The sequence below is a fragment of the Hydra vulgaris genome, chromosome 14 (assembly GCF_038396675.1).
Source record: "Hydra vulgaris chromosome 14, alternate assembly HydraT2T_AEP".
NCBI classification, from domain to species: domain Eukaryota; kingdom Metazoa; phylum Cnidaria; class Hydrozoa; order Anthoathecata; family Hydridae; genus Hydra; species Hydra vulgaris.
In genome coordinates, this window is record NC_088933.1 from 10,372,824 (window position 1) to 10,392,500 (window position 19,677).

Consider the following 19,677-nt stretch of genomic DNA (forward strand, 5'->3'; position numbering starts at 1 on the left):
ATAAACCGTATTACGGGTTGCTTTATGCTATTAAAACAATATTATTATAACAATTATATTGTTTAATTTAATATCATACATAAAAACATTATAAATGAAAATTAAATTTATGGAGATAAATGTCTTAAGACAAGATTTGTAACAAAAGAATAACAATTTTAACATTAAACATATACAAAACTTTTATTTTGTAAAACTTGTATTTCAAATGTAAAGAATCATTATTTCAAGCAAAAATTAATTATAGTTTTCTAAAATTGTTTTATAAGTTTGCTTAACGTTTTTGTTAACAAAATATACTCTGTAATATTGATTTTTTGATTGTTTTTAATTTCAATTGTAAAAATAAAAAAATAAAACTCGCGAACATCAAATCTGTCACTGTTATATATTAAATAAGTAAACTACAAGACCACTCCTATAAAGAAGTGTTATTTTGAAAACTATTGAACTTTTTTATTAAAAAAGAGTTACCGTTCAAATAAATCAGTAATTAAAAATGCTAAGTAGTTCATTTGATGCAATTTGTAAACATCACAACAAAAAAAGTGTGAATGTTTTTTTCTAATTTCATCAACAGCGGTTCTGGGACACGACTTGATGGTCTTCTTTAAATATTTGCGGACTTTGATTCTTTATTTTTTGGTTTTGATTCTTTATATTTTGGACTTTCATTCTTTATTTTTTCAACGATATCTATATTGGCAGTTTTTTTTTTTGTATATATTTGATAATTATATTATAAGTATTGTAACAATGAACAAAAAAAATAACAATAAAAGTACAAAATTTTTTTAAAACAGGGCTTAAAAATTAAAAAACGCAAAAACTGCAAAAAATTTGTTTAAAAGTGTTCTTAAATTTGATTTAAAAAATTTTAAAATGAAAATAATCTAAAAATATTACGGTCCATCACAAGTTAGTTGAAGTGTATTTATGAAAGCTATACGTAGACATAAATTTCTGCTATAGCCAACACACCAAATTCTTTTTTAGTAACAAAAATACATCTTGCAATGTATGAACCTGTAAAAATTTGCTCGTAGTCAGCAGTCAGTGTTGCTAAATTTAGAGCATTCAAGTATTGGTCGTTTTCACTAACAATCAGAATGGATCCATTCATACCATTTTGACAGCAATCGTTCCGATTGTAGATAACAATTTTAGTTAGCTGATACACATAATGCAAATCAAGTTTAAACCAACTCATTTCTCCAATATCAGTGGCTGTTATTGTTGCCAGATCACCATCAACTGCTTTACTTGGGACATGTGCCGGTTTATTTTGAAAGATTGATGATATAGTAACTGCTGCCCCTCGTGATACTTCGTTATTTGCTATTAAAGTAATATATTGAAAACACATGAGTTTATATGTTAATAAAATAGAAAAAAAAATTTATTTGTAAGTAATCAAAAAAGGTAAAACAAACTTTTAGCACTTATTATTGTTTACATCTTTTATAAACTTTTAAATTGTGGTGGTGACTTACAATGGCAAAGTGACAATTGTAAAACATAAGTGTTAAAAAACTTTAAAGTTCTGTTATAAGTGCTCGGATACTTTAATTGGATGAACAACCTGCTTCAACTAACCCTATTATTTATGACGTAAATGTAATGAGTTATTTTAATCCATTAAACTGTGTTAGTTGTTCTCCCTCCTAAGAAGACGGACTTAATTGCGCAGCAGAACTGGTAACTGATATTCCTACTACATTTGGACTACAAAATAGTTAGATATTTGTTTGCCTTAAGTTCATCAACAATCCTCAACAAAATTAATGAACATTCGAGAATCTGCTTGGTACGGGGGTAAATTACAATTTAAAAACTGTGTCTAAAAACACAAAAACCCTTAAATTCATTAGTCTAGGTAAAAAACTTTATTATAATTCGCATTACAAACCATTTCGTTTAAGAAGAGAAGTCTGTCTCAGCAATTGAACATGTCTCATATCTCACTGCCTGGTTACGTGAAATCCTTAGACACCAAAAGTAATCTCTATTTGATGTTCTTAGACATCAAATATATATATGTCTGAAAACATCAAATATATGTGATGTCTGAAAACATCAAATACTATAGAGATCAATTTTGCATTTATTTTAAAATATCAATCTAATTCAAAATGTTTTGATTGGAAATTAGTATAATAATATAAAGTAAAATAATATAAACAATAGATATTTCAAAATAAATGCAGATAGCCGGGCATGAAAAAATGCATAAATTGTCTTAATTTCGAGCCACAAAGATATATAAAAAAAAAACTAACTTACAATTGTGCAATGTTAAATAAGACTCTTGTTTTTTTAAAAAACATAGGTACGTAAAAAAATAACAAGTTAAAAAAAATAAACAGCTATTTAAACAACGAAACCATTAAAATCTTGTATTGACCCAGTGACATCGCTGAGGTTGGTGTCAGCGCTACGGTAAACCTTTTTTGTCATCCTTCTTGACTAGCAGATGAAAGGTGAAAATAAAAAAAAATGCCTTTATATCTAGAAATTTTATTCTATAAAATAGAAAAAAAGGTTCTTAAAAACAAATATTCTGGATTTTTTGCTTTTAATCCATTTTGATGTCACCCCTTTGTTTCACGTTGTAAGGGTGTCACTCGGTGCAGGTGACTTTCTCACGCCACTTTATTGATCCATTTATTATATGAAGCAAAGAAAACGTTAATCAAACTAAATAAGATATAATATCAATTATAAATTTATTTTAACGTAACTTTGCTAACAAATGGCACTAAATAAAAAGAGTATACATTTATATTAGTTTCAGTTGAAAATGATGCTATAAATTGTATTGAAGCAAAATTCATGCATCAGCCAAAAATTGAAGGAATATTACAGCATCTAACCAAATCCACATTACATTAATAACGATAAATATAAATAGTTTGATACATTTATCAACATTCCCTAGATAATCTCAGAAAAAGTCACACCTACCGTAGTAACTGCTTTAATTTTAATTTGAATTTGTTTAAAGTTCAAATTCCTTGCAAGCACATAACGTTGTTTTAATGTTGAGAATTGGTTATTATTTGATCGAAAAATAACGATCCAAATTTTAGCGTTATTTAAACGAAATGTTCAAGGTTAAAAACAAACGTTAAAAGTTTCAATGATAGCTCTATTGTATTATTGTTTGCAATAGCTTTTGAAAATTTACAGACCCAAATGTAATTCAAGTTTCAAACGCGTGTTAACAGCTGGTAATGTAAGAACCAATGATAATTACACGAAATGATATACCTGCCAACCAATGATGTATATGTTAAATAAATATTATTAGTAAGAACATCATTTGTAAACTGGTTTGAACACGTTAGTATAACTCTAACGTACTTCAATATCTTTAATGATCATATTTTTTTGTTTGTTTTTATAGTTTGCCGCATTATTAAAGAAAATAAAGAGTTAAAAAAGCAAATAACTGACTAGAAAACATAGCCTTTATTACCATAGGAGCCAAAATATAAAATAGTAAACTTTAAATATATTATTTTTGTTTTTTATATAAATATAATACATAGGTAGAAGTCGGTAAATAAGATTTCTAAACAACAAAGGTAACTTTTTTTATATATATTATTAATGCCAGGTTGTTCAACTGTAATGGACTTTAAACAAAAATAAATTTAAGAATGAAACAATTACTAGTTATAAAATGCTCATATAACTATATAAGCATTATGTAAGTAACAAATAGTTAGAATCTTTTTTAAAATAACTTTATTTTCTCTGTCACTCTGCCATCCGTCTCGTATTGAAGACAAAGTGTAAAATAAATTTACCTATTAAACAAATTGTTAAAAAAAAATCTTATTTTAAAAATAGTAGAAGCAGTATTTTCGCTAAATTTTCTTTTTTTTTTCTTTTTTAATCAATTTTTTGCTGCTTTCAAGTCTGTTTTCAATAAATCTCGGCTCTAATTTGAGTACACTGTTAGCATGTTTGAAACTCTATGTCAATTAATACAGAAATTTTAAAAAAATATAATTATACATTTCAGATTTAGCTGATTTTCATACAGTTTACAGTGTGATGTAGAATAAGTATTTCTTGAAAATTCTATCCTCAAGCTTTAAGAAGATCCTGAAATACGACCATTTTTTTAAATAGAAGGTCAGAAAACTCTTGTCCACTCAGAATTACAAATAGTTATCAGATGTTTTAAGTTGCGTAATTTAAAAAATATTTATAAACATAGTAACTTTTTTTAAATATTTTTAAAAAGATCATTGAATATAGAATGATTAAAAAACCGAATAAATTAAGTATGAACCAAAAATATTTTTAAAGACAATATTTCTAAAGTTACCTTTTTTTTTGTTTAAAATGAAAAAAAGCTTCTTTTTTAAGGAGAAAAAGTGGGTCATGACCCCGGTGAACCAGCATCCTCTGGTTATCTGCCCTGTAAATAATTTTAACATAGGTTCATTGGGACTACTCTCAAAGTTTCCGGTTTTAAATTTCTGGAAAGTAGTGAAAAATTTATTGCATTATTCTGCTAAAAATGAGTGGGGTACATGCCCTAGCCTCTCTCTTGTCAAGGCCTTCGGATATTATTTTAACATGCACATTTACCGGCACTACAGAAACGCCAAAAGATTCAGAGGTTCACCTAGTCTGGAAGGTAGTGAAAAATCAATCGAAATCTATTTAAATTAATAATTACAGGTACTTATTAACATCTCTTTACATTTCTGATCATTTCATTGGATTCTTCACCCCTGATAAGATAGACAGTTATAATTTTTAAAATAGAAAAAATGATTTATTTTTAAAGTTTTGTTACTTAAAATCTCTAAAATAAAGTCGCAGTTCTTAGGAAACGAAAAGAAGCTGACCATAACTGCTAATACTCTCAAATATATAAAAACCAGCAAAATCAGAGACCTATAGTGACATGACAATTAAATTGGAATTCATTAACTGTTTAAAAGAAAAATTAAATCTTTGTTGTAAAGTCATTTTGCAACTTTACGGTACAGTAATTTGCAACAATGTTGCAAAGCGCAAAGAAGTGTTTATAATAAGTTTTACATGTCTATTTCAAATTACCTGCTAAGTATCAAATCAAATTTGTATAGACTAGTGTAGATTGTTTTGTCTACTACTCTAACCACTCAGTTGTATTTATGTCTGATTTTTTAGATTCTAATTACGTGGACAATTGGTTTCAAATGCGACAACATTGTCAACATTAACTTTTCACATAAAAATTTAAAAAAATTTAATATCCTCTAAATGTAACTAAATTACCAAAAGTTATAAAATAGGAGAAGTTTAGAAATAGTGCAGAATTTTAAAAAGTAGAGTGAAAGATTTATTTAAAAAAAAAAATTGAAAATTGCGGTATTATGTTTTTATTAAAATAATGAAACTAAGAGAATTTACAAGTCTATTTAGGTTCTCTAAAAGTACATTGGCATACAAAATAAAAACATCTAAAAATAAAATTTTTATTACTGTTTATTATTAAAATTTTGATTACTGTTTGACCAAATATTATATTACCATCTATACTAAGTTCATAGCATTCAAACTTGTTTAAATGTTCTAAACTTTAATTTTTTAATTGTGTTACCAGAAAACTTTTATATAAGTTTATGTCAATCCATTTTACATCCTTTTACTTCATTTTTTTTTAAATTCATCATTTTTGTATTTATAAGATTAAAAGGTAATGAAGTCGTATTTCTTTGTTAGCATGTTGGAATATGATATAAAAGAAAGCTATTTAGTTATTAAAATGATAATGAAAATAATTCTCTTATTGCTAATAATTGTCCTAATTCTGCCATTGTTTATAACTGCAGCTCAAAGAAAGAAAATTTTTTTTTTAATTTTAATTTTTTATAAAATATTTCTTGACTTTTTAATATATTTTCTAAACTGACCTACTGTCGTTCATAACTATCCCCTCTTGTGGATATAATTGAGGGTGTGTTAATTTTAAAGAATAAGTCGTTTCTAATATGTATATATTCGTTTAAATACATATATATATATATATATATATATATATATATATATATATATATATATATATATATATATATATATATATATATATATATAAATAAATATATATATAAATATATATATATATACATATATATATTTCTATATATATATACATATATATCTATATCTATATATATCTATATCTATATATATATATATATATATATATATATATATATATATATATATATATATATATATACATATATATATATATATATATATATATATATATATATATATATATATATATATATATATATATATATATATATATATTTCAGTGCATATATCTTGGAGCCTGCTGCCGCAGGGGAAAACCACTATATCGACTGAGGGTTTGGTCTCGGTCAAAAAAATTTTTTTTTATCATTCATATTTCATTATTTCAATATTCAATACTTTCATTTTCACATTTTTTTCTTTTTTTTTCTTCTGAAAACGCCGTACATACTAATGTAACAAAAGTAGTGTAACAATTTGTATGTGTGATGTATCTTTTTCTAAAAGACTTGATATATCGGACAATATTGAAGTAAATTAGACATCAATTCGTAATGATACAATCATTAGTTTGTGTTTTCTTTCGACCATTAATCACCTAAAATTCTCAGTTGCTAGTGAACAATGTGACATATTATAAAACTTTTAAAATGTACGAGCACGATACTTTAAAGATGTTTTTATTTAGATGCAGTTACCAAATATTTTAAATTAAAATAAATCGATTAACGAACATGTATTGCAGACTGTTAGTCTGCATCTTATTCAAAAATTTAAAAAAACTGGATGCTAGAGGAGAAACACGTGTTATAGGCCCAGTAATTTTGCTGTTCAAAATATTTATAACAAAAGAGCCACCCAGCATACTCACACTTTTAGTTCCTCAATTCTGGTATCAAATGAAGGTGACTTGCAAAAAGTTGAGGTTATTGGAACTAACCAAATCCTATCTATACCCCTAGTTTTCATCTTCCTATGCTACGTCTCCTAAGATCATAAAATTTTTTTAAGTTTGATCATGAATTAGACCATAATTATTTGAAAGATTTCAATTTTGTTAAAAAATTCTCTGTCGATTAAGATATATGATCATAAGAATTTTAAAATTCCTCTCATTAACCCCATGAAATAACTTTAAATTGTCGAAAAATTTAAACAAAAATTATTATTCTGATGAAATTTGACATCTTCCAACAAGTTTAAATTTAGTTTAATATAACACAAAAAATTTTAAAAATTCATATTAAAAAAGCATAACCTTGGGGTAGGTTATTGATTTAATTGAAAGCTACTTTGAAAGTCTTTGTAGTTGTAAAAAACAACTGAATTTTTTATTGATTCAATATATTTGGATCGTGTTCTCCAAATTTTCTCATTCCCCTAAACTGATTTAAATCCTGATAAATAAAATTCAAAAGCTTGTTTGGTCCAGTAACCTAAGCTTACAGAATATAAAATGTGCAAAATGATTTCTAGCCTATTTAACGAACAACCGTAGTAGTTTGTGCAAGTTTTAAGTTGCATAAACTGTTATAATAATGTATAAAAATGTGTTTATCTACAATATTTTTATAACTAATTATTATAATCATTTATAAAACTTAAAGTTTATTATAGCTATGTGTACCTTCAAAGAAATTTTATTCTCTAGATTTCAATAGCTCGTAGTGAATTGCGTTATTACTTTGGTATAAGTAGAGCGTTATGACTTCTAAATCACCCATGGACTACCCTTTTCGAAATCTGTAATTGAAAAAATAACTCAAAGTTTTCTATGTTTCTGAGCATCTTATTGAAAGCAGTGTTTTCCAAATAATGCTGCTTTGGTAGGGTACTCTTCAAATGTTTATTGTAGACAAATATTGTTTTTTTTTTCGTTTTTTTTTAATTTGTTTCATAATTCAAGTTTAGCTTAGCGTTCCTTTTTTCAGCATATTTCTAAAATGTTCAAACAAATCATCAAAAATCTTAAGAGTCATAACCAAGTTGTCTTCAACAAGTGTTATTTGGCCAGCAGTAGATTTTGATCACACGCCATTCCTATCCAAGTCTGATAGCCATGTCATTAGGTTTCTTATCCTCATCTATTGCTTTGTCATTTTCCAAAAATGTTGATGTTAGTGAGTGTTCGTCATAATCAGACTGCAATGAGCAGGACGCAGTAAATTTAGACCTACGAAGGAATTCTTTTGTCTTCCTTTCAGCACGAGCTTAAAGTTTTTGGTTCTTGCAAGTCAAGTGATTCGATGCAAATTAGACGCTTTGTTCTCAATCAGCAAGTCGGAGCATAGTCTGATCAATGTTTATTCTTTAAATATGTCATTTTTATTTGGTTGATGTAGTGTTTTAGATGATTATATTTTATTGATCTATTTTAAGGGAAACACTTTAGACAAGATATATCAAAGTCTGTTTATCTTTAACACCGCTCTAATTTAAATTTAAAATGATTACTTTCGAGTCTTTAACACAAGGGGTTGGAGCAAGGGGTTATTAAATTTTGAAACATTTTCACACCCACCCAGTGGTTATTAAGATATTACCCTAGTTTAACTATTTTTACTTTTTTATCAACAAAAAACTTTTATCTCAACAAAAATTTAAAATAAATAAAACTTATAGTCAACAAAAAGTTTATATCTCAAAACAAAAAAAAGAAAAAAAAAAGAAGTGAAAATCGGTCATAAAGTTTAATAAAAACTACATACAATTTTTAGTGGAAATATGCTTTAAAAATCGAAGAAGGTAGTGAATTTCGATACGTCGAAAATAAGTTATTTGTGTTTTTCTTACCAAAGTATAAATCTTATACCAGCATTTATCAATACAACCCAACGTTTATTAGTTTTTAAAGAAAGTTTTAATCCTCAGTCCACCCCCTCCTCTTTCCGCCCTCAATGTTTTTTTTATTTTAAAACATTTGGTAACTGTATTTAAATAAAAACATCTTTAAAGTCCCGTGTTCGTACATTTTAAAAGTTTTATAATATGTCACATTGTTCACTAGCAACTGGGAATATTAGGTGATTAATGGTGGAAAAAAAACACAAACTATTGATTGTATCATTACTGATTGATGTCTAATTTACTTCAATATTGTCCGATATATCAAATCTTTTAGAAAAAGATACATCACACATACAAATTGTTACCCTACTTTTGTGACATTAGTATGTACAGCATTTTCAGAAGAAAAAAAACATAAAAATGTGAAAATGAAATATATATATATATATATATATATATATATATATATATATATATATATATATATATATATATATATATATATATATATATATATATATATATATATATATATATATATATATAATGATTTTGTTGATCTATATTTTTTATGGTTTTGTTTGATTTTTTGATTTTTCAAACTAAAATCCATTTAGTTTTTTTCAAATTTTTCCCATATTTATTCAAAAACTCTAATCAACTTTTTTCATTGTTGCAAAGACTTTCAAACAACTAGCTAAGCAATTTTTATCACAATTTTTTTGAGCAATTAGAAAGAACTGAAGTGCTTTTTAGTTATTTTAATACACTTTATTGTTGTTTTTGTTATTAGAAGGGTTAATGATAACGAAACTTTTTTAAGCAGTCAAACCGATACTGATTTGGGTAAGTTCACTATATAGTTTAATTTTTGTTGGAACTTCTTTTATGTGTTTAACATAAAAAAAATAAGACTGTTATTCGTTTACATTTTAGTGTCTTTTATACTTCTTTGTACTAAAAGATTTCTTTACTCTTAGAAAAATTAATAGAAAAAAAAAAAAAAAAAACTTCTGTAGAAAATCGTCAGGAAAAAAAAAGATTATGCTTCTTTATTCTTCTTAGCTTAAAGCGTTATGCTTCTCTTTTAAAGGGTATTTAAGTATATATAATAACAATTGTTGCATTTATTATTAAATTGTCTTATTGTTTTACTTCAGATTAAAACATTTAAATTAAATTATTTCAAATTAAATTACTTCAGATTAAAATATACTGACTGATATTTTTTTAAACATTTCTTTTTTGATAAACATCTTGAGACCAATTCGAAATAATTTTTTTTTCTTTTGGTCAGAATTATTGGATTTTAATAAATCATTAACCTGTATAACGGGCAACCTGTAATACGGGTTAGTAATAAATAAATAAAAGTATAGTTTAATTTATTTTATTTAAAAAAGTATATATAAATTTATCAAAATTACAATTACGTCTCCAAGTTTTTAAGCTGGAGGCTTTTCTTATTTTTTTATCTATTGTTATATTATTATCATTAATTTTAAAATAGTATATATTTTTATATAACTTAAAATTGCCTTTAACTATTTATTTTATTTTTTTTTTTGAAATTTTTTTATATAACAGTAATTCATGAAAATTACTTGATTTTTTTGCCTTTTGTTCACGTTAGAGTAATAGTGATTAACTTAATAGAAAAGGTTGCCATTCCTAAGTTTCTTTTACATTCATTTGTGACTACAGTAGTACTAATGCTAGTATCATGTTTCACAATAATAGTGAAATTGAAATAGATGATTTTGGGCTAAAAGAAGTTATTAGTGTAAATGATAATACGCAACTTGAAAGTAATCGTCATCCAAATGAGAGAAATATAGCTAGACGGGCTGAAATTATTCGTCCCCAAAAGGAGGGAATATGGCAAGACAAGATGAAATTAACCGTTGTCAAAATGAGAGAAATAGAGCGAGACAAGCAGAAATTTAATTGAACCCTAATGAGAATAATGTACGAAATGCTTGAGACAGGGGAAAACTTTTAGAAAATTTAACGAAAATGTTCAACAATCTATTGAAGATGCTTATCGAATGAGACCGTTGCTCAATGTTAATCAATTAAATGTATGTAGTGCTATCCTTGCTGCTCTGAATGATCAACCAAGTGTAGAAAATCAATATTCTAGATTCTTTTTTATAGATGAACCAGCTGGTAGTAGAAAGACGTTAACGAGTAATTAATTAGTTGCTGAAACCATAAGTGGGGGTTTTATGTCTGCTACAGCTTCATGGACTGGTACAGCAGCAACTCTTATTACAAATGGATCTATCTTACATGGCTTATTTAAATTTTCTGTCCCAATATAGGATAACAATGCAAATGTTCCTTATATGCAATTGATAGTTTGGTAAAAGTTGTTTGCAACAACAAGTTTCCGTTTAGAGTAAAAGTCATTCTTTTTGGTAATGACTTTAGGCAAATCTGACTGTTGTAAAAGAAGACAACCAGCTGAAACTGCAGAATCATCTATTAAAACGTTCTTTACAATGTAATAGGTGCAGAAGCTTGCATTAACATAAAATATAAGATAGCATGATGGGGAAGCAGAATTTTTCTTAATGGCTATTAAAGCTTTATAGCAGAACAACACCTGTTAAAGAGACGGATCCTTTTAATGGATGCATTAATATACCTAATCAGTTATTTCTAGAGATAAGGTCATTATTTTTGCTAATAATGACCACTTCAGCCTTTATGAGAGAAAATAACTCTATTGTTGATTATATTTTTGGAGATGCTGAACAAAACGACTCTTTTGATTATTTAATTAAACTACTTAGAAATTTAGATCACAAAGATGTGTTATGCAATGATACTCGAAAGAAAGTTTGCGTTCTTCAAAATAACTATATTGATGCAGAAGTTTTGGCAGGTGTTTCTGGTGGTAAACGGGTATTAGTTTGTCGAATTCAGTTGGCTCAAAGAGATTCTAATTTACCTTTTTTCTAAAACATCGTCAATTTCCTGACAGATTGACATATTCAATGACAGTTAAAAAATGCCAAGGTTAAATATTTGACTGAGTTAGTATTTATCTAAAAAAACGTGTTTTTCTCAGGGGCAACTATATGTTACCTGTTCAAGAACTAGAGTATTTATTAGCTTGTTTTTCAAAATTGATAAGCATCCCATTAAAGGTATGGTCAGTGATAAATAATTCACAAATAATGTTATATTTCCTAATTTATAGTCTTTAGGTTTTACAGTTCCAAATGCTCACAGTTTGCAAGCACAAGCTGTATGATGTATGTAATGACTTATAGTTATTAATTATACTTTTTATTTATCAGTTGTACTTTTTATTTATCATTTGCACTTTTTTTTTTAAAATTATTTGTTTCAAAATTTGATATAAAATTCTAAAAGTTGCACTAACAAAATAGCATAATTTTTATATGATTTAATAAATGATTTTCAAAACTGTTTTATTTACAAATATACTTAATAAATGACTTAACTAAATAAAATGACTTAACTTAATTAAATATACTATAAATGATTTTTGCTTTAATAGTAAACATCTATTTTTTTAATAAAAAATATGTAAAAAAGGCAACCAGTTTTTGTTACTTTACCTACTGTTATAACTGTTTTTAAATAGTTATTAGTTTTATAATGCATATCCAAATGTTCAGAGCTAAGTCGTTAAACTAGCCAAAAAAGTATTGTGTCTCGCAGTGTGTATTGAGCTAGGCCGTTAAATTAGCCAAGCAAGTGACTTGCAGTGTGTGTAGAGCTAGACTTTTATGCAAGCCGGGTATTTTTTATAACTAAAAATTTATTTACAAAGGAGAAAACGTAAAGTAGCGTAAAGCAAGATTGCCAACTTTTAAGGCCATGAGGTTAAGTTTGCAAAAGTGTTAGACAACCTTTAGTTCCAAAATCTGTTAGGGATCTGCCATAAGTTACGTAATGCAAACTAATACAAAAAATAAAATAAAAAGTTTTAAAAGTTTTCCCTCGCAGAAATTTAATTTAAATAAAAAATAATATTTGCGCATTAATTTTAATAAAAATCGCAGGATAAAAGAGCCTAATATCTCCTACTTTTGTTTTGTAAATACCATTTGCGTTGCATAATTTATGGACCCCTTTCTGTTATATATTTAATGTCTGTTGTCTTGCCTTTTATAGTTATATATATATATATATATATATACATATATGTTACTATATGTTGTATTATGTGGCGTCAGGGTTTTTACGGTCTCATATTACTGATTTTTCTTATTAAGAATAAATATTTCAATTGCATGCTTACCCATAGATTATTGTTGAACACACAAAAATAACCTTATTTTCAGCTACGAATGTTTGCTTAACTGTGCAAGTATTAATTAGTGTGGTACTGCAATAGAAATATATGCATCATAAGAATCTACTATGGCAACGAAAACCTTATACTGGTACAAATAATGTACAATTTACATAGCTAAACTAAACATTACCATTTAAGCAGAAAAAAGCTAATCTTTCTGATTTGCTGTTTTTCTAATAAGTCAAAATTTTTTTAAAGAAGTTTTGAAATAGTATATATGTTTATTATTTGACAAAACCTATGAAGGTTTAAAATTCACAGTTAATTCTGATGTTGAACATGTCAATTTTTACTTAATAAAAATGTAAGTTTTGTATTAAAATACTTCTAAAGAATACTTACATATTTTGCCATTATTCTTTAAAATTGTTTTTTTAACAATTGATAATAGAAAATACAATAATATTTGCTTGATTCTTATAAATCATACAAATATATACTTGTATATTAGCCTTTTTTTGATGCAAACACAATCTTAATCCACTTTATATAATTCATCGTTATTCTAATGTATAACCAACGTTGATACAATGTGTATAATCCAACGTTATTCCATTTACATTGAATTAACGTTTGGTCAGTATTCTTTAAAAACTAATTTTGATAATTAATAGCAGAAAATGTTATAATCCTTGTTTAATTTTGGTTTCAATTATAGTATCATTCATAATCAGCATATATTTAACCAAACTGCAGGTAACTGTCTAAATGTCAATGAGTCAAGCAAAATAATAAGGGAGAGAACAAAATGTATATTACGTAAAAAACGGACCAGTCAAAATCTACTGATTAAAATAAATTAGTTTTCAGTGACTTGATAAACGATTCTCATAAACCTTTTTGTTCTACTGAAATAAAGTAAAACAATAAGAAAACACTTGAGTTTTCTTGTTTTATTTGTTCTTATTAATATTATTTTTTTATATTCGTTTTTTTTTTATTTTGTCTTTCACCGCAACTTTATTTTATAAACAAACGACAAAGTTTTTATTATCCAACCTACTGATACTAATAACTAACACTAATATGTTATAACCATAATAAAAACGAATAAAATTGGTTTATATTAGCAGAAAATGCAAAAACATTCAGAAAATCATAAAAGTTTCTGAATTTAATTTGGCAAAAGTTTAAATATATACATGTTTTTAATGGAAAGCTATAAATTTAAATGCTGTAATTTTATATAGGTTGTTGTACGTTAAAAAATAACTATTTATAAAAGTTTGAGGTTTAAGGAAAAAAAATTTACAGCGCGCTTGTTTTACAATGTTTTTCTCTTTTTATAAATTGTGAATAACAATTTTAAAAAAATTATTAAAATAAAAGCAAAACAAAATTGTACTTTATCGAAGAAAAAAATTATTAATAATAACCTTTAGAGTTCCTAGCCCGCAAAAAGTGATAAAATTATTTACTCAATCTAGTTACTAATAGATCACTAAAAAGAAATTTCAAAAGTACCTAAGCATTGATATATGTGAACTAAACCATTTTGTGAGCACACGTCTCTGCAATATAGATTTTCACAAGGAGTGTTGTTTTCACAAATGGGACCAATCTAAACAGATACCTATTTTTATACTATAGTAAAATTATAGTAAGCTATTGAAAAGTAATAGTTGTAGTAGTAATAGTAGTAGTAGTAGTAGTAGTAGTAGTAGTAGTAGTAGTAGCAGTAGTAGTAATAGTAGTAGTAGTAGTAGTAGTAGTAGTAGTAGTAGTAGTAGTAGTAGCAGTAGTAGTAACAGTAGTAGTAGTAGTAGTAGTAGTAGTAGTAGTAGTAGTAGTAGTAGTAGTAGTAGTAGTAGTAGTAGTAGTAGTAGTAGTAGTAGTAGTAGTAGTAGTGGTAGTAGTAGTAGTAGTAGTACTAGTAATAATAGTAGTAGTAGTATAAGTAGTAGTAGTACTAGTAACAATAGTAGTAGCAGTAGTAGTAGTAGTGGTAGTAGTAGTAGTAGTAGTACTAGTAATAATAGTAGTAGTAGTAGTAATAGTAGTAGTAGTAGTAGTAGTAGTAGTAGTAGTAGTAGTAGTAGTAGTAGTAGTAGTAGTAGTAGTAGTAGTAGTAGTAGTAGTAGATAAAGTTTATGATAGTAAACTTTGGTCAAAAGTCTATTAGAGGTTGTGTGACCAGCTGATGCCATTTGATCGCACAGGTTCCTGTGGCCAGCAAAAACTGCCCAATATATTGGAAAAGGTTATTTATTGTATGTTAGTTTAATAAAGAAAACTTAATCACTAAAATATCAATCTAGAATAGCAATACATTTATTAATGTGAAATAAGAATTGAGATCCATTCATTTAGTAAGCTAAATAATTTGATTACAAACATCATTGAAATTAAAAAAAAGCTTGATATGAACTTGAATATATAAAATACAATGTGTAAATTAGAAAATATGTATTATTGTTTCAGCCACATTAAATGCTTTTTACAAGACAGAAAAAAATATCAGTTGCACGAGAAAGGAAGAATACTATGATGCTATAGTCAAAAGAGTTGATACTATGGCTAAAAAAGTAACAGAAAAGCAAATAGAAATATATTTATCCAAAATGTAGACTTAAAGCAATGGATGAGAGTAAACAAAGTGTTCTGGATAAACTTTAATCTGAAGTCGGTTTAGTCTAGTATTCAAAACGGTATGGCAATAATTGTCAAAAAGATTACGTTAATAATGGATTTTATATAAGAGTCTTTGTAAACTCCTGCATCAATCTCTTTTTTTGAACTCACAGTTATTCAAGGGATCTATGGTAAATTAATGTATTATAGTTTTGAATGAAGTGATACTAAAATATTTATATGTATCAATATAAAATAAAAGTTAGTCTTATCTCACACGAATTTTGCATAAATTCGAGCAAATAAATTATTGGAATACTGACTTTTATTTTACTACGTGTAACATGACTTAGTATTGTGGTCAGACATCTAGGACCCTACGGACTTTTCCAATCATTACATCTATGAACCTCATGCGCTATTTTTGTGATTAGTCCATGGAGAAGATGTCTGACCACTATATTGAGCTCTGATTAATACATAATATTGGAACCATCGTAATTTAATAATAAACAAACGTTTTGAAAAATATTATTTAATGCTAAGAATTTTAAGTTAGTTTTATCGTTGTATGTTAGTTAAAAAGTCGCGAGGTGATTAAGTTCATATTGAAGTTGTGTTGGTGTTACGTTGAACAATATGCAACAGAATAAAACTTTTAATGATTAGTCAAATTAGTAATAATTAATATACTGACTGGATTTAAGGGAAGTTTATATTTTGAAATTACTGTAATATATCTGTAAATTTTTATAAATTAATAATGGGTAAATGCTCGGACATTAGTCCCACAAAACGCCGTGAGGTTGCTACCTTGTTGCAACATTCGTCTTTTATAAATATGGATGTTGCTAAAAGACTTAATGTTTCCCATCAGACTGTTGGCAGAATTAAAAAAACTTTGTTTACTGGTGGCAATATTACTGAAACTAAGAGAAGTAACTGTGGCAGACCACGCAAATCAACAGCCCGTGGTAATCGAGAACTGATAAAGCTTTATCGTGAAAGTAGGCGAAGATCATCTTCTGATTTAGTTAGTGAATGGAGGAAAACTGGAGTTGAAGTCAATAGTAGAACTGTGAGAAGACGCCTAGTGGAACATGGATACAAGGCCTACAGGCCACAGAAAAAACCAAAGCTTATACCGGCAATGTGCAAGAAGCGATTAGCTTGGGTGGAGGATCACCAGAACTGGACTGAAGATGATTGGACCAAGTTATTTATTGAATATTACTATTTGTTTTAGTAAATATTGCCCTTGTTTGCTGGTTATTATTACTTATCAGAATAAACTTTTTGCTTTTTGTTTTAAATGTAATAATTGCATTAATGTGAGCAAGCTCGACCTTCTGTTTAGTATTGATAATAATTAATTTATTGATTGTTATGAAATTGTGGTGTTCCATTAAAAGAAACTTTGTATTGTCTATGCTTAGGTCTGCTTCTCAGATGAGACATTGCTAAAAGTTTTGGGAGAAAGAACACAGTATGTTAGGAGAAGATCAACAGAAGCATATCATCCAGACTGTATTCAAGAAACTGTTAAACACCCACAGAAGATTATGGTCTGGAGCGTGATATCTATTTATGGGACAGGGCGACTCCATATTGTAGATGGTATAATGAACCAAGAAAAATACAAAAACTTATTTGAGAGAAAATTATTTACACAATTAGATGAATGGTATCCAGATGGCAATTGCATATATATGCATGATGGTGCACCTTGTCACATGACCGAATCCATCGCTAAACTTCTTCATGAAACGAATGTCCCAGCATTAAAATGGCCAGGAAACAGCCCAGATTGTAACCCCGTTGAGGAACTGTGGAGAGAGTTAAAGAGGGAAGTAATTAAAACAGTTTCAACTAATAGGGCACAGTTAATTGAGAAGCTAGTTCATGTCTGGCATCATGATGAGCGTCTCAAGAACTTGGCATTCCACGATTAAATTGATCTGCAAACTTGCAGATCAATTTATTTGTGGAATGCCAAGACGTGTAAAAGCGCTCATAGATGCCAGAGGAGGACATTCAATATATTAATTTTTTTTAAACTGGTTTATTTTGTGATTTAGGATGCACTCACTAACTATTTCATTATCAGTATTTCATTTTGGTGCATTTATATATGAAAATAAATGTAATATGTAACTTGTGTCAATGTCCTAATTTAATGGCCAACACTGTGTATATATATATATATATATATATATATATATATATATATATATATATATATATATATATATATATATATATATATATATATATATATATATAAACATATAATATATACATTAGGGTGGGGGTGGGGCATAAAACATCACAGTCAATAAACAAAATACCATAATAATTTTTCTGGTTCCTTTTGATATGTGTATTAAAAAAATGTAATTTTTTTTATGGGCACCCTTATGGTCGGTCCCAGCAGTCCGAAAATTAGAAAATTTTTTATTTTTGTAAATAATAAGGGGGGCAGGGTCACTCACAAATATTTTAAAGATATCTTAAAAGTTATTTTTGTAGCCTGATATATCTTTTTTTAGATTATGTTTTGTTTTATTGCAAAAGATGATAGAAAGGGTCAGCCCTACCCATTTAAATACATGATGTTTATATTTGGGAGGAAGGGTGGGGGGGGGGGTAAAGGGTTAGGATGAAAAAATCAGTAATTTTTAAAATTTTTATCTTACTGTAAATAAAAATCATGTAAATAAGCAATAGTTTTGGAAAAATATACCATCGGGAAGTTTTTCTAGTTGGAAAAAGAGTTGAAACAACAGCTAATACACAATTGCCAATTAAAAAACTGTATTGCAATATAACCATTACAGAGATCTTATGCTAAGAGCCGATTTTCCAAATGTTTCCTCAGTTAGTATAGCTTCATGTCCTCTTGGTGATTTCTTTACTGCACAATGTGCTGAATTAGGCAGTTGTCTCCAAAAATGTTTACCGTGCGTTGTTTATGAGGTGAAGAAAATATGGCAAAAAGCAGGAGTTCCTTTTATTAAAACTGACAAGCATATCAGGTTTTTATAAAATTAAAATAATTTTAACTTTTAGTTTAACTCAATTTTAAATTTACGTTATATAAGTAACAATTATAAAGTCATTCAATTTTATATATCTATAATAAATTACATTAATTTTAATGCATTCTTCTACATTTGTTTTCAAACACTAGAAGAGAAGATGCAGATTTTCTTAACAACCAGAAAGGAGCGTGTGTTCAGAAAATGTTAGATAAAGATAAAATTTCAAAAAAATTTGTAGAAAACAAAACAAAAGGAGAAATGAAAATAAAAAATCAAAGAACATCAGAGAGTCCGTAAGAAAACAGATAGAGTTAGTTACTGAGAAATATGAAAACACAACAAAAATTTTAAATACTTTAGATGATAACCAAGATTAAGAGTATCTACAGCCTTCTAGAAAAATTAGAAAATATTATGTTCTTCCTCTTTTTGTTCCAAAAAATATAAGAGAAGATTTAGCTCCAACAGCATCACAATATGGAATAAGTTCGACTGCACTGATTGCAACTCTTGCTTTTCTTATAAACAATAGTTCTAGACCGACAGATGATTTTTCTATTTCTAAACGAGGCATTTTGAGGCAGAAAAAATTAAGTATAAGAAAAACTGCCAGTAATATTAAAGAAAACTTTATTACATGGGCTAAGGGGTAAAAGTCTTACTGTGCATTTTGACTCAAAAATTGTTAGAAATGAACGAACTTGGTAAAGAAAAAGTTGAAAGAGTAGCTGTACTAATCAGTTCACCAGATCTCTCAGAATCCTATTTTTTGGGTATTTTAATTGTGAAAGATGGCACTGCTGAGTCTCTTGGGAAAGTAGTCAAAAAAAATTTACAGGACTAGGAGCTATTTGACTATGTTGATTGTCTGTCCTTTGACACTACAGTTAC

The 19,677-nt window shown here is 27.2% G+C and overlaps 1 protein-coding gene across 2 annotated transcripts in view; it reads right to left on the bottom strand.

Annotated features, from left to right (window-relative positions):
• Positions 1 to 360: 360 nt before the first annotated feature.
• The window catches only part of LOC136090466 (uncharacterized), a 38,355-nt gene continuing 19,038 nt past the window's right edge, over positions 361 to 19,677 (bottom strand). Inside the window, exons 3-5 of one of the 2 annotated variants that reach the window (XM_065817159.1) lie at positions 14,639 to 14,735; positions 907 to 1,338; positions 361 to 696 (exon numbers count right to left, since the gene is read on the bottom strand). In XM_065817159.1, coding sequence (XP_065673231.1) covers positions 944 to 1,338; positions 14,639 to 14,735 — 492 coding nt within the window. In that variant the 3' untranslated portion in view covers positions 361 to 696; positions 907 to 943. The remainder of the gene's footprint in view (positions 697 to 906; positions 1,339 to 14,638; positions 14,736 to 19,677) is intronic. The other variant, XM_065817158.1, reaches the window with a different exon arrangement.